The 15,848-nt window shown below is 38.7% G+C and overlaps 1 protein-coding gene across 8 annotated transcripts in view; it reads right to left on the bottom strand.

Annotated features, from left to right (window-relative positions):
* Nucleotides 1–15,848, bottom strand: part of daam2 (dishevelled associated activator of morphogenesis 2) — a 112,259-nt gene that overhangs the window by 39,495 nt on the left and 56,916 nt on the right. For all 8 annotated transcript variants that reach the window (XM_015043123.1, XM_015043124.1, XM_015043120.1 and 5 more), the window contains 2 exons: nucleotides 13,157–13,231; nucleotides 6,445–6,539 (listed from right to left, as the gene is read on the bottom strand). In XM_015043123.1, coding sequence (XP_014898609.1) covers nucleotides 6,445–6,539; nucleotides 13,157–13,231 — 170 coding nt within the window. The remainder of the gene's footprint in view (nucleotides 1–6,444; nucleotides 6,540–13,156; nucleotides 13,232–15,848) is intronic.

Here is a 15,848-nt window from a genome sequence, read left to right as displayed (position 1 = left end):
TTGGTGGGGGGGGCCGGTTTTATTTTTAGGAAAAAAAAACCGTAAAAAATTTTTTGGGGGGGGGGGGGGGGAATGGGGGCGCGACGACACACTCGCGCTTTTAAATAGATTTTTACCCAGAATGCAAATGGAAAAAACCGTGAGTGAAACGGTGACTGGGACTGACTAGTACATATTCCATTGAGGGAAAGTTAGTTTCACATCTGCTCAAGAGCGCCCCTGGTGGTTGAAGAAAAATCCCCATATAAACCGGAAAATCCAATATATGAAAAAAAAAACACTGAATGCTCTCTGGTATGAGGAGGCGGGCCAGATCCGGCATTGTTCAGGGGGCCGGACCAAATGACGTGGCGGGCCGCATCCAGCCCGCGGGCCGTAGTTTGGGGACCCCTGATCTAGAAGCTACTCTGCAGACTGACACAAACTCTTATTTTTTTTTTTCCCCAAAATCTGACAGCTGAGGGAAGAGGGGCGTTAACTACCTTTTCTTTAGTTGGCGTTTTCACTTCAATGGAGGATTTAATGAGGCAGACATACACAAAGCGATGCATAATGTAAAAAGAAAGGAGACGTAGTTTATACTCTCTTTACAAATAAAAACCTGGAAAGTGTGAAACCTTGCATAATTTTTCTTCCACCTCAGAATTATGTGCAACCTCTGACCTTTCACACACACAAAAAAAAAAAAAAACATTGAAACAAACTCCAAGAAAGGACATTGCATATTTGTCAATATACCAACCTAAAGGTCACAGTTTAAAAGTTAGTGATTTGTGTGATTACATAACACATCAAACCTCACTAACAGATTCTAGTACAATCTATTTGTTTATTATCTATTCTGTACATATTTAGTAGCAGCTCAAGCTTTATCTACCTAAAATATTTGAGCGTAGCACTCCACTCAGGTTTTCGCTGAAAATCCCTTTTCACTACTTGGTATCAGATGTCGGAAAGAAGCAAACACATCTGCGTCTCGAACACTCTTTAAAGATGTAATGCTTTGCTCTCCCAGTGAAACATATTGCGTAATGTATGAAAACAGAGGTTTTCCTCCCAGTTAAAGCGGGACTTTAAGAGATCTGACTGTTCTGAATAATAATTTCTCCTTGTGTTGGTAGCAGACCTTCCAAAGGGTTATTGACTCAGGAGCTGGAGAAGAGACTGAACTAGGGCTCAAGTCAATATTCCTGCTGGAAGAGATTTGCAAAAACAATGTCCAGACAGCTGTCATGGGAAGCACTGAGATGGTCTGCTTGGACTGCGGCGCATTATGGGTCACAACGGCCTCACTGACCTGAAAGGGGGGAAAAAAAAAAAAAAAAATGTTTCCCTATCCTCCTGCAATAATGTTTCGACTAAATGGCAGCAGTTGTGGGGTTTCGTGTCTCAGATGCAAGAATGCACACACAGACGCTTTGAGTAGAACCACAAATATCAGCACAGATGTGGATTTAACTCAAGAGGCTAACAGTTATGCAACAGCGCTGACACAATAACATGCAACAAATATTGAAATATTTAGAAGATAAATTAAAATGCAACACAGACTGTGTATCTACTACACGGCTACATGGTTTGTATATGTCCATCAGCCCTGACATGCCTGTTTGAGTTTAGATTTAGCTTTGTGTGGGTAAATACACAGGCCCAGCTCCATTTGATGGATGATAAACAATACAGATCTTACAGAAGGAGAACAATTTCAGTGTGCCTATATTTGTCTGTTCAGAAAGAGTACAACATTTGATGAATTACATTAACTATTTACTGGAGCATTGGAATAAACCCTCCCCGTGACTTTTCTTTACTTTGGCTCGTCAAGGTCCACTTGTATTTCTGCAAAGTGGCATCTTTATGTTTTATTTGTTGAGATCCAATTTTCTTAATCAACGTCAGCTGAAAAGAAAAATCTGACTTACGGCCTAACGAGGGAGCAAAACGTGGCTTTAACGCTGTTACTAAATGTCCCTGCGACCTGCCAAAAAGGGTCACCAGCTGAGTCAAATGAAGAGGCTGAAAGCTCACATGATTTTACGAGAATCAAGTTGTCTCATAAAGTACAGCAAACATAAACAGAAGCAATGAAGTGATCGTATCTAGAAAAGGAGAAACGTCTGAGAATGAATCTTGAGAGCAACGTCTGAAGGGTCATAGTTTAACCTTAAACTAGATTGGCAAAAACACAAAATATCTAATAAAGTATAAAAAAAAGTTTTTAATTTACCTGACTTCTTTTTTTTTTTCACAAAACAGAGGACTTGTCACTAATTTAAGTCAAATTCAGTTCAAAAATATCTTATTGATCCCAAAGGGAAATTAAATGTTATTATAACTCATGTTATAATAATATAAAGAGTTATAGTAGATAGTGGTGACAGATTTCCTGTAGCTGTCCGTACTACAGTGAATTGGAAGAAGCCTCTGAAAGAAGACATTGTTTTCCCAATGATAGATCTCTTCTCATGAAGAGATTTTTTAAGTATTCATTGAGCTGTATAGAAGGTATTTCTAGGCCAAATCCATTTGCCTTTCGCTCAAGCAAGAGTCAAAGCAGCATGTCAGTTCTTTTGCCCAAAGAGTTTGTGAGGAATTAAAAAAAAAAATCCCCATCTGTAAACAACTTTTCTTGGGGTTGATATGTTGAGATAAAGAAGTGTTGGAGCAAAGCTTGATTTCCAGTTTTCTCTTGACGTGCCAATTCTAAATTTGTTCTTGAGAATGTCAAAACAAGCAAATCCACACGTTCATCAACCGATATTACTAAACTCAAGACCACAACAACAACAAAAAAGCAAAAATCACTCACTGATATGCTGATAAACCAAAAATAGTGGGGGTTTTAAACACTGATGCATTTAATGGAGTAAAACATATAATTAACATCTGATTACTTTCATTTGACCTACGGATCGCTCATCAGAGCTAATCAAGTGAAAACTGGCTCATGTTAGACTAGTCCATGATAGATTGGTGCATGCCTGGCAGGCACAGTCAAACTATACAAAAAGCACTGATGAGGTGATTTTCCTTCCCAGTATTTCACTGGAACCAAGCTGAAAATCTGACCATAATCATTCACAGGACAAATCTCTTTGCCTTTTGGCCTGTGGAAAGGTAAAATTATTTATGAATATTACTTACGTTATAGGTGCATATTAGACAATCTTAAAGTGTCTTCTCAAAGTTTGCGTTTCAGATAAATATACTGCACCTGTTTTAATTTTAGGCTCCACAAATAAAAAAAATAAATAAATAGGAGGCATTTGTACATTAAGTAGCTACAAATGCACATAATGCAAAAATAAAAAAAAAAATAAAAACATTGAGATACATGCCACCTTGCTATACAAATTATTATCCTGCTTGAGAATGTGACAGCAATGGATGGATCATTGACAATGTGCTCTTGTTGTGCCCTCTGCCTGGCACAGTGCATACCCAGCATGTGTTTAGCTCCTGTGGCCCTGCAAAACAAGCTTAGGGCAACAAGGCGCCCTCTTCACAGCCAGGCCCAGCTGCCTCTGGGAAGACGCCAGGAGAAAAAGAGAGGGAGGCCACTTGAGGCAGGCATGAATCAAGGCCGAATACGGACAGAAACAACCGTGTCCCACAAAAGCTGGCCATAAAAACAGCATGACGACTCACTGAGGGCACAGAGAAACGATCCACAAAGTTGGTGTCAAGCTCAGATTTCTCGCCGACCTTTAAGCTCTGAACCATCTTTTTCCCCCTTTGACGTTCATGTGTCTCAAATTTGACCAAGGCTGGATATTAACTCACTGCCCACAAATCTCCCAGGCATCCATATTCTGTGGGAGGCACCTGGAACCCACATCAGGTATACAGTAGTGAGAAACATGTGCGGGTTAATGGGCCATAACTCATCCTGAAAAGAACAGCACCGGTGCAGGTGCATCACTAAAGAGAGCTCATTGAGCCGTTACAGTTTGATGAAGTAAATTATCTGAATTAAACACAAACAAACACTTGAAGGAGAAGCAGGAACAAGAGAATGGTTGTTGGGAAAACAAAACGAAAAAGGGATTACCGTCACATGACGATGCTCTGCTCTGCTTCTAATGTAGTCTTAAAAATACATTTCTTGTCCAAAAAAACCCTGTAAAGTTAATAAAATCAATGTCATCACAAAACCCACAATTGTTTTAGTGATCTGCATCTCAATGACTTTATCGTCAGGTCAGGGGTCAGAGTTAGCAAGGACAGGGTAGCTGATCAATTTTGAATCAATTGAAACAACAAGGTTGCAAACAGTGAGACTGGGAGTTTAAACTATTTGTGCTAATAAGTGATAAGAAATGATAAACTCAATTAAAGGACAAGCCGCCATCAATGCTTTGAATGAAAAACTATTCACAGACTACTGCCGCTAGCAAGATTGCGACCAAATCACCTTGTTATAAAAAACACAACTGAAATTTGCAAGAGAGTTTAAATTGCTGTGAAGAAAGCTTCAGGGGACATTCGAAAGACCAAGACGTGGTAGGGAAATTTCCTTTCAACTAATGGACTGAGCTGCCATGAGGACAATCCTGCTCAGGAATGGCAGTCGGCAGATGTGAGCGTTTTTGCTCACACATTGAGGCTGAGGCCTCTCAATGCTGGTCTACTATTAAAGAGGACAGCAAATAAGTCACTCCTCTCCAAGAAAACCATCAAAGATAGACTGATATACTGTGGGAGGCAATGAGATTGGCTATGGTAAGGGTATTTCCCCCATTGAAGTGTCCCTTAAGACTATTTAATACAAAAGGGGTACCCGGAGAAGCAAATGTGACCACTACCCCGCGGTTTGCCAGCAGAGGAGCAAACAATCTTGTTTTTGTTAAAAAATTTAAGCTCTGCTAGTCGCAAAAATTCTGGCCACAACTGAATAGTTCACTTACTTTTAAAAATATATCTGGTTTTGGAGGCATCAGTGTCAAAGGGACTAGGGCATTCTCGCAAAAGAAGACAACATGTCTTAATGTGATCTTTCCACTTGGACAGACAAAGTACATTACATTTGGCTGAATCTGGTTCCCTTATTTTCTGTTGGATTCCAAACTACTATCTCTAATAGGGAACTTGCAAAAGATTGTACTTTTACCACAATGTTAAGATTTATCGTTCAAATAAGTGCAATTTACACAAATGAGCATGGATGTAGAGCCTTAAAACAAAATTGACCATTCTGACTTCAAAGCCTCAATCGGTCCATCTCTAAGCTTCACCAACAGAGCGAAACACAAAATGGTCAAAGACAGACTGACTGCTTAGATGACAAACAGGCCGACTTAATGACATTTTGAGATAAAAGTCGGCTGATGATTTGCCAACATCTGTCGCCGGTTATTTCATTAGGCTGGTAAACAAACAACGCATGCGGACACATATGCAGAGCAGACAGTCTCATCAGCATGGCTGCTTTCCATTACCTGCACATAGCTGAGAGAAGTGGAAATAACTGCAAAGACGACAGAAAAGAAGAAAGGAGGTCCAAAAAGCTGAGACATAGAATGACAAAAATGATTGAGAAGTGATGTGAAAACGACAACCAAATGTAGGGAATCACCAGCCAGGGCCAGCGTCCTTCAACTTTTAGATTTATCTCTGTCCCAGCATACATTTGTCAAATAAGTATGTCTTAAACAGGATTCTGCAGAACTTGTTTCTGTACTTATGTCATTTTCACATCTGAGTCAGGTGTGGACAGGGTACCCATTCAAGAGCTGAGGGCTGGACTTTGCCACCACTGATATACAAGGTGCCATTTTAGATCAAAATTCATCTCAAGGCCTGAAACAAAAAAACAAAAAAAGCAAATGGGCCCATGTACATTTGGAACACACACCCAACAACGTTTATGTTCACTTGGCCTATAAACACAAAACCCAGACGTGACCCAGACTTCAAAGCTGCCCTGAGTTTTTGTCACTCTCTAGATGTAGCCTGTGACTTTATATCTCCCCATGACATAAAAATAAAATAAAATCAACAGGCCCACTTTGGTTCAGACCCCCCACGTCTTACGAATGGCTGATGTATACGGATGTAAGGGTGTCGCAGACTGCAAGAGGAGAGCAGTTTGCACTAGTGGGACGTCTGATGTCCTCAAATGGCTCTTTGTGTTGATGTGTGAGGCCTAAGAGCTGCCGATGGCCATGTCAGGGAAGGGAAAAGCTAAACTGCGGTGCTAAAAATACCTCTAATTGGTTGCATTTCAGTTGGAAGTAATTAAGTGGGGATAATTCCAAATGACAAGAGGCACTATTATTGTAAAGCAAATCTTTCCAGTAGTATGTTACATTATTAGTCGTAATTAGTTTGTGGGATATTACCTCAACAAGTCAAATGGCAGGAATGCGTGACTTGACTGAGAGCCATGCAATGCAGAGCTCTGGACTCTCTGCAGCCCAGGAAAACACCACATGATGGACATACCTCATAGGCTGGGTTCGGAGTGCTGTCTTCAGATCTTCCACCACCTTGTTCCGCATTTCCATTTCTTCCTCATCGAAGGCAAACAATGTCTGCATCTGCAAATATAACAAGGAATTCAGATCATTGTGGATCTAAATTGTGGATCCAGTTCAAAAGTGCTGGTGATATTTCTGTTCATCCCTTCATCTTTTTATTCATTTTGCAGTTTTTCTCATCTCATACGTGTTTGTTTTGGATACCAAACAGTGCCAAAACAGACACGTTTTGACTATGCATTTAAATCTTTTCTTAAAATCTTTGGCAACAATTTAGCCCGGAATTATTTTTGGTTTAGTCAAAGATTCTCATATCTTAGAGGTTCTTATGCTATTGCATCCTTTTGATCATTTCCAGGTAAACACCACAGGGAGAGTTTAAAAAAATATATAAAAATAAAAAATTTCAAAACAATTTTTCAAATTGGTAGTTTTTGTTACACCAAAATCTATGCTTACATCAAGATGGGAGGTGGAAACACAGAAAGAAAAAATCTGTTTTGCAAAAATGTGAACAGGCCTTGGAGATTTCATAAATCACAAGCTGTTTCAAAGAATTCTTGTCGAGTTCAGATTTGATCAGTCCGAGTAATAAAGATTACTCGGACTGATCTGGTTCAAAATACATCTGATTTTGAACCAGAGATGATCAGATCTCCAGAGAAAATCAAGTATACTTTTAGTTATGAAGCTACAAAGTAGATGCTAACATTACCGCTGTAACATCTAATGGTTTGCCAACTGCAACATCCTTACAGGGCTTATATACGATTCATATCTTATTTGCCACACTTTCCACAGAAATGCCCAGAAGCCTACCACAGACAGCGGAACAGACTACGTTTTTACTCTTTTATTACTCTTTTGTAGTGCTACTACATAAAGAGAAGCCTAAAAAAAATTGTTTTACTTTTTTAATTTTAATTTAAAGTCTTGTACACTGATGCATTTCGTCATGTTTCTCCAGCTTCATATCCATAGCCCACAACAGCAACTTAGACTTAGTTCATAAGAAATAGTATGAAGTCAATATCTTGTCACCCCACAGGCACAATCACTTAAAAACCGTTATATGTTCCCCCTTCTTTCAGTGACTTTTCTGTCAAGAGAAACCAAACACCATGTCAACAGAAGTTATGCAGACAACTGGCTCTAATCAAACTTACAACAAACAGGGCAAATAATAAAAAAACACTCAAACCAGTGTTCGTGTTAATGCATCTCTGCATCACTTAAAAGGTTTCGTCAGTAACATCAAAGAGCAGCCGTGCTCCCATTAGTCACGGCTTCTGTTTAGCCTCTGCGGGCGTTTTCCATGGCTGCTCACTGCCAAAGCGGTCGACCTGAGTTTATTTCAGCACTCTGAGTCGGATCTGCCAACTCTGAAAAGATGTCTTCTTTTCTGGTCCTTCAACAGGGTATCTGAGTTGGAAATCCTACAGCATGTAACTCTTATAGTCAACTAAGGCTTAACTGTAAGTTTGACTGCTCGGCAACTTTGTACAGCAGAGTTAGTGCTTAATCGAAAAACGCTACAGTCAAAACATTTATCAAGTTGACTTAGTCTCAACTGCAGACAGTCCAGAAGCCCTGAAGAGGCAGTTCTCTTAGCCAACTCTCGATGTCAGAGTCTAGCCAACAGCTTCTTCCTTACATCTGTTATTTGTCAGCTCATTCATACCTGTTGCCAACATCCACACAAGGATACCATTACAGCCTGTTGGTAAACCAGCAGATGGTACTTCCCTGAGTCTTTATTATAGGAAATGCAGCCCAGAGCCACAACATTGCCTTAGAGCTGATCATCAGTGCATTGTTACCAGCCAGACTGGTGCTGCTGCTCTAAAGACTAATGTAAGCCATGTGAGTCACTGGCATGCCAATTAAAAATATGGCTTTAATGCTAAGAGGGGGAAAAAAGAACACATATTAATGTGTTTAAATGAAGATGAAACAATAGACAAAGTATTAGGTTAATCAAACCAGTAAAAATTATCTCTCAGGTGCTAAAAAACATTTTTTTTTTAAATTCATGCTGTTGATTTGGGTTTCAGAATGTTGAGAATTATGGAACATTATCATAAAAACCTAAAAGATTCCATGCTATACTAAAATTTGCGAGTGATAGTTTGATTTCAGAATGCATACATTTGGTTTTAATGATCACTTCATAATATTAAAAGTAATCTGCTGGTATTGAAATCACAAAACAGCCATTAAAATAAGGATGCCGTTTTTCCAGAGTAATCGTAATCCCGTCATAGATTTAGGGAATTCAGTTGTTTGCGAATCATAACTTGTGCCAGTAGATGTCACAATAGCCAACAGTTGAAATACTTCTGTTTATTTAACATTTAAAATACTTCTGTTAGTTTACAAGTCGCTAAGTGGCATAGGACCATAAGACATTAAAGATTTTGTTGTTTCTAATCAGGTCTTGTGGTTCAAGACTATTCAACATTCCGAGAGTCAGAACTAAACATGGAGAAGCAGCATTTTTTTAATTAATTTTTTTAAAGTTTCTTGAATTTGGAACAATCTTCCAGTATTACAGAGAGGAAGCATCGGCTTTATTCCAGCTAGCTTTCTTGCTCAAAAAGGTTTAAGATATGGTCTTCCAATGTCATTTTAAGTCACGTCTATCAAACAAGTTGTGTAATTCTACAGGATTATTGCCACGGCTCTTGTTGAAATGGTAACAAAAACCAAAAGTTAAATAAATATCCATTGCGTTAAAACATATTTAAGGGAAAACCATAGTTTCAGCCGACAGCTTTTTCTGATGGTCAAATGACAACAATTAATATGATGAGGAGAAATCAGTTATGCAGTTGATTTAATACACAATACATAATTTGATACCTGATGTTTGGGTTTATTAAGAGGCTGCCATGTCATGACTGAGTGACTTGCTTAATCCCAGGTTAGAAGTTTTGAATCTTTTTTTTTTTCCCCCCTCTTTGGGGAAGCTTATTCCATCATCAGGTTATTAACGTCAGGACAGCAAGCACATTTGTGTTATAACTGTACAGCCAGCAAACAACCTTTGAGCTCCGACGTGACTTTATGAATGAATGTCAAGATGTAGGTCATGAGGCAGTCTCTCAAGCTGACGGAGCCAAAGTGAGATCATCCAATAACTCAGCTACTGTAGAAGGTCTGTCCCCGGTGAGCTCAATTACTCGCCAAGACATGAAGTCATGGATCTGCAGCGTGGATGCACTCAGGAGCTCCGGTGTCGAGAACAAGGAGGGTTGCAAATAAGGATGAAAAACGTTTTGGAAGATGGAAAGATGAATAATGGAGCCAAAAGGAGGTAGATGAACAAAAGGGTGTTTGTTCAACTTTAGAAATACCTGAATAGAATCATAGCATTGGAATCTCTCTAATACAAGCTAGATTATGTCTGAGAATTTTATAACTGGTTGTTTCCAATGTCTAAATCCTCCCCCTCATATTAGAGTAATTACTTAAACTGACACTGTTACGACCAAGCCAGTGGGGCGTTACAATAACCGGGACCTCATCCAGGATCCATTGACTGTTTTTTGGCACGGATTGACTCCCTTTAAGTGAGGTCACTGAAGATTGATTTAAATCAATTCGAGAGTCACGTCATCAGAGGTTTTGTTTATCGTTTTCTATCCATAATTGTATGGAGGAAAATCTGGACTCAATTTAGGAGTTTGCAACACTAAAACGATAAGAGACAAACAAGTAGCAGAAAGTGGACTTATTGGTTAAAAGAGTTCCACGTATATTGAAGCAGGCTTTTCATGAACGATTTGCACAAATTGGTTTGTAGCAAATGTACTAAAACAATGGAAAGGCTGAAACACATCGCTGACAGGGAGTTTGATGATAGTCTGTCTGACACCTAATAGCACAGCAGGCGCTGCTGCAGTGCTGATGGATTTTTCAGCTCTTGGCAGCTTACAAATCAGAGTTTTCTCTGAGCTCAGCTTACAGTGTGATGCCGTTTGTGAAAGGCTGGGTGCTGCCTGACCCAGACAGTAAAAACTGTTCACCCAGATTTTGAGACTGAAGTAATGGACGTGTAGAATCTCGTTTTGCCTGTATATTCGCCATGTGAAGGGAGCATACCTTCAGTGCTCTCAAAACCCAAAACGACGCATAAGCTGTTGCTGCTCGTTTCCATGAGAAAAAAAATGCATTGCCCAAAAAAGTAACTGTTCACTAACAGATGTCTGTTTTTGCTTTTGTTTCACCGTTTTATGTTTTTGATCACATGCATTTTAATGTCAGGCTATAATAATCTGATAACAATCTGAGCTTTTCTTAGAAGCAGCTGAAGTCCGATTTATTCAGGATGACTTTTAACTACTTTTGGGATTGTATGATTTGTCTCTAATTTTTTAACTGTCGTTTTATTTTTCCTTTTACCCCTTTCCCTTTGATTTATTTGTTTGTTTTAATGTATTTGCATTCATTTTTATATTGTATTGTAATTTTTGACCTGTGCATGGTGCCATATGAATTAAGCTGCTTACATACTAATGGCCTTTTTACAGCCATTCAGAGGTGGAAATGCTGGTCTGCTTTGGACCAGTTTCCTCCTACCTGATTCCAATTGTGTTTTGTCACTCCACAGATTTTTTTTTCTCACAAAAGTCATGGGAATCATTAAGATGTTTATGGAAAATCTGGGACAGGTCTTTGTGTTTCATTTGGTTAGTAGTTGCTTCCACTGTGGTGCTCCCCACTTATGCTCATTTTACCTGGTTTCTTTCTTCCTTTTTTCAAATTACGAATCGTAAATTGCCAGACCTTGTATAACGCTCTAACAAGTCAAGAGGACTCCAAAGCACTTTAGACATCATTCAGTTATTTCACCAATTCACACACACATTCACATGCCGATGCTGGTAAGCAACACTGTGTATGCTGCTCACTGTTTTGTATTTTATTCATGTGTGAATAATGTCTCTTTCTGTGATTAGATGGAATCCCAGAGTACTAGAAATATATTTGTAATCCCTCCCAGACAGATGTCAATGGCAGCTCTTATGCTGCTTTTTGACATCTTTCAGCCTACTTCATGTTGTCAGACAGGTCCTATTTAAGTGATTTCTGAATTTGTAATCAAACTGTGGCAAGTAAAATTGAAAACTTTCTAAAAGTGAAATTGTTAATTCCTGATTTCATTAAGGGGGGGTAATTCTTTTCCACATAGTGACAGTTTGGTTTGGCTTTTTCTTCCCCAATTTACATAATGAACTATTACCATTTGATAAAACTGTTTTTTAAATTTATGCAAGTTATTTTTGTCTAACCTAAAATAACATTTGATGGCCTAAAATAATTGTGAGAAAAACAAAATAAATCTGTAGGGATGCAAAAGAACTTTATGACAATCAACATTATTTCATTGTGTTTTGTCTGATTGCTTATATTGATTTGCATGTATCATATCGAAACAGTTGTCTGATCTGCAACTTGGAAAGACTCACAAGAATAAAGAAACAAATCTCAAGCTTAGTAGAATGTGGACAGATTGTGATTAACACTGCTCATCTATAAAGATCCTGCTTACATGTCAGCCTCCTAAAATATCTGTTTTATGACTCCCAAACATTTTTGGAGCCAACATGTCGTCCACTTAAGGACTCTGGAGGAGAGGTCAACGGCACAAACTGGTCACTGAATCAAAAAACACAACTTCCCCAGAAAGGCGCATGTTGAATGACAATGAACTCGCCGCAGAAGAGAAGTTTGTTATGGTGTCAAGCTGTTTTCACTGGCTGGAAAATAGTGTATACTGTCATCTTGACTCTGGGTCGCTGACAGTTATGCCCACTTACTGAACTGCTGAGTGTCTAAATGGCCTGTTTGTCATCACAGTGTGTGTGTGTGTGTGTGTGTGTGTGTGTGTGTGTGTGTGTGTGAATGCGGGGGTCAAAGAGAAGGAATGCGGTCATGTGAGTGCAATCAGCAGTCAGCGGGGACACGATGAAAAATTCACCCTGAGAGAGAGCTGAGGCTGAGAGAGCAGTGACCTCTTGAGAGGAGAGCACTTAAATTAAGTGAGGTATTTTAAAAAGAATGTAAAGTTAGGGTAAAAAGAAAGTACACCCTAAAATATTCTACACTATAATGGTATGTACAGTGGCAATGTTTTTGGTCCACTTCTTCCCAATGGTTTTTCAGCTCATTTAGACCTTTGTTGAGGTCTGGACTTTGACTGCGCCACCCCTTGATTCCGTTCTCTCACAGCTATTCAAATTTCACTCCTGAATAGTTTAGTCTGCAAAGAAGTTCAGGATTAACTAAACTGGGTGACCAGATCCTGTGACAGGCCTACAGTCATCAGACCTTGACCACCGTGCTTGACATTCATGGAGACGTGATTGTGTCAATTTTTGCTATTTAATTTCCAATAAATGTTATAGCCTGAGATGAAGCTTGTTTGGGGGGTGAAGAAGGGTGTATTGTAATTTTTGAGCAGGAACTGTGAAGAGTAGAAATGGTTTTCAATGTCCCTGTTGCAAATTAGATTGTTTTACAAGCCAAAGGAGATCAACTCGTTATGTTCTGACACACAAAACCCAACGTTTGAAAGTAGATTTACTTTGTTTTGAACAGGATTGTATGTGCAAATTTAAATAGGAAAAAAAAACAACTAAAAACCAATTGAAACAAAAAGGACAGAAACTTACAGCGGCCATGGAGTTGATGCGGTCTATGTAGTAGTCGGGCCAGCTGGTAGCCAGCTTGTTGGGATCTTCTTGCTCCTAAACACAAAGAAACAGAATTAAGCTTTTTTTTTATGTCACAGTTCAGCCGTGATGAAATAACAGGAAAATAAACAGATCACATTAAAACATGTGTTGTCTCAGCACAGATCATAGTCAGAAGTTTCTATCACAATCAGAACAATGCATACAGTAAGCCATTGTTTGTACACTGAAGGATTAGCTCATAAGCCGGCTTGTCTTACGCACTAAAGTAACAAGCCTTGACAGCTATTAGAGAGGTTTATTAAAAGTAACAGGAAAAGTATTTTATTTCCATTTGTATTTGCTAATCCATGTTGGTAATTTTTTTCTTTAAAGTGGCGCTGCTTTTCGAGCAATAAACGAAAAGAAGCTATTGACACAAATGATTATCTTTTTGACCCATTTTCCATCTAAATACAAAGAGCTTCCTAATGGAAATTAAACAATAGCTCTTTCATCTAGTGATGAATTTGCTCTGTCTAACTTAGGGATGCTTGATGCTAAAAGCAACCGCAACCGTATTCCACAGTCAAATCTGACCCTGTCCTTAAAGCTGCAATGTTGGGCAAATATTATTTCAAAAATGGTGGAAGTAGTCACATTAATTCAAGCTAAAGAAAAAATTAATTTTACTACTTGAAATGTTCCTCTTTTTTCCATACCTAAAGCATTTTTCTTTTTTTATATATATGATGGAGGAAAAATAGTGCTAAATGATAATCTACATTTGTCCATTTTTTAAAAATAAATAATACATTTACAACAAATGTGTCCTGCGTATGCAATCAGTCTCTTTGAATCTACTACTCTTGAATGAAAATCCAGGGACACCGATTATCTTTATAAGTTAAGCAGAGTTCATCCGTGCTGTTCTGCAAAAACCTGTTAAAGATTAGAGAACAAGCAGCGTCATGAGGACAAAGGGGCATTAAGAAGAAGATCAGGGATAGAGCAAAGCTGTGGAGAAAACTATTCACATGACTGAATCCAAGTAAAATACATTGAAGTTTATGAGACAAAATGTAAAAACGCTCAAGCAGTATTATTACTCTTACAAAGCACTCAATACCATAGATCGTATTCCTAATAGGGACACCGAGACTTCACAAACAAATCTGTGCTTTCTTTAGATGCAGTGAGAAAACTAGAACTGAGACTGATTCCAGCTTTCTAACAAGCTTATTTTCCACTGGTTTTGTCATTTACAGAGTGCTAATACTCTTTTACAGACCACTTGATAAGCTCATATTCCCTTCACACAAAACTATCCAAGTTTCAGCTTGCTCCAGCCATCTCTTGGTATTTTCAGTAAAAACAGACCAGGAACCTTTCTAGGGAGACCTGGGTAAAAAATTAGAAAAAAAAGTTTAATTGGTGGCATGTCCATTTAATCATTTCTATTTTAACAATTTCATTTACTCTGAACGCATGTTTATGCTGTAGCAAGAATCTATTTACTCTGTAATCAAAATTAATGACATGCTGCTTCAATATTTGCAACGTAGCACCACACAGTAAAAAGCAAATTAGCCTTTCTGCTGATCAAGTCGGTCAAAGTCCAGAATGAAATTCCACTTAATTGATTTTCCCTCAGACATAACATCCTTTAATTGTCTACATTAAAACGGGAGATTTAAGTTTGGCCATATAATGAGCAACGGAATCAGCAAATACTCTGATTGTGGAAAAAGGCTCCAGCTTTCCTGGACTCTGTACAAGTTTAGTCAATGTACATTTCAGTCACTGTAATGACCATTGTTTCTGAGGTCCAGCACTCGGTGCCAGAAAGCTGGTTCAACCCTGAAGGGCTGAAAGGAAACAAAAACAATAAAACTCACTGTGCTGCTATGCCTGTGTTTTTAAAGCTGGCCCATCTTTCCCAATGCCGACACGCTGAGGACGCGATGCCAGACAGATTCTGATGCTCAGATTAACAATCTAACTGCCCCTCCGTGATCCTTTGGCCAAATCACAGCCACCCAAACATTTGTTTTGGCCACTACATGTACAGTATAATTGTCACCACGTTTCAGAAGAAATTAAAAAGGATGACAAGATTTGTTTGAGAGGGTCCTAGTCATATCAGTCGACACATTTCCTTAATTTAGGTCCTTATAATGGAATATTTAGGTGGTGAAATGGTGCAGAGTCTGTTCATGTGTGTTGCTGGCTCAATCAAACCACTCTGGAAAGTAATAACAGTTGATGACAGGTATTAAAGTTGTGTGATAAGAACTGAACGGTGTTTGGAACAAATGAAACACGCCAACTTCAGCCTAAGAAGACTCGATGCATGAATGTGCTCATTATACAACAGCCTTTTTCTTTTTTTTTTTGTTCCTTTTGGGGAATTGGCTTCATCCTCACTCTGCAGCCTTTCAGCCCACGGTTATACAAGACTCGTTTCAGTGTGGATGACACTTTATTACCAGCATAAATCAATACCTTCATGAGGTATTTTGTTGTGTGACATACTTTTGTGTCTCTTGGACACAGAACTCGTCTTACTACCCCACAGAGTTTATACCCGTTTGAAAAGAAGAACATGAAAATATTCACTCATCTGGAATTGATATTTGGATGAACCAAACCTGTGCTGTTTTTTTTTTTCTTCCTGATATCTTCGTTATTT

Source organism: Poecilia latipinna, unplaced genomic scaffold (assembly GCF_001443285.1).
Source record: "Poecilia latipinna isolate Pla-1442-1.1 unplaced genomic scaffold, P_latipinna-1.0 Scaffold617, whole genome shotgun sequence".
NCBI lineage: Eukaryota > Metazoa > Chordata > Actinopteri > Cyprinodontiformes > Poeciliidae > Poecilia > Poecilia latipinna.
Note: the sequence above shows the minus strand (reverse complement) of the source record. Positions and strands in the feature narration are given on the sequence as shown.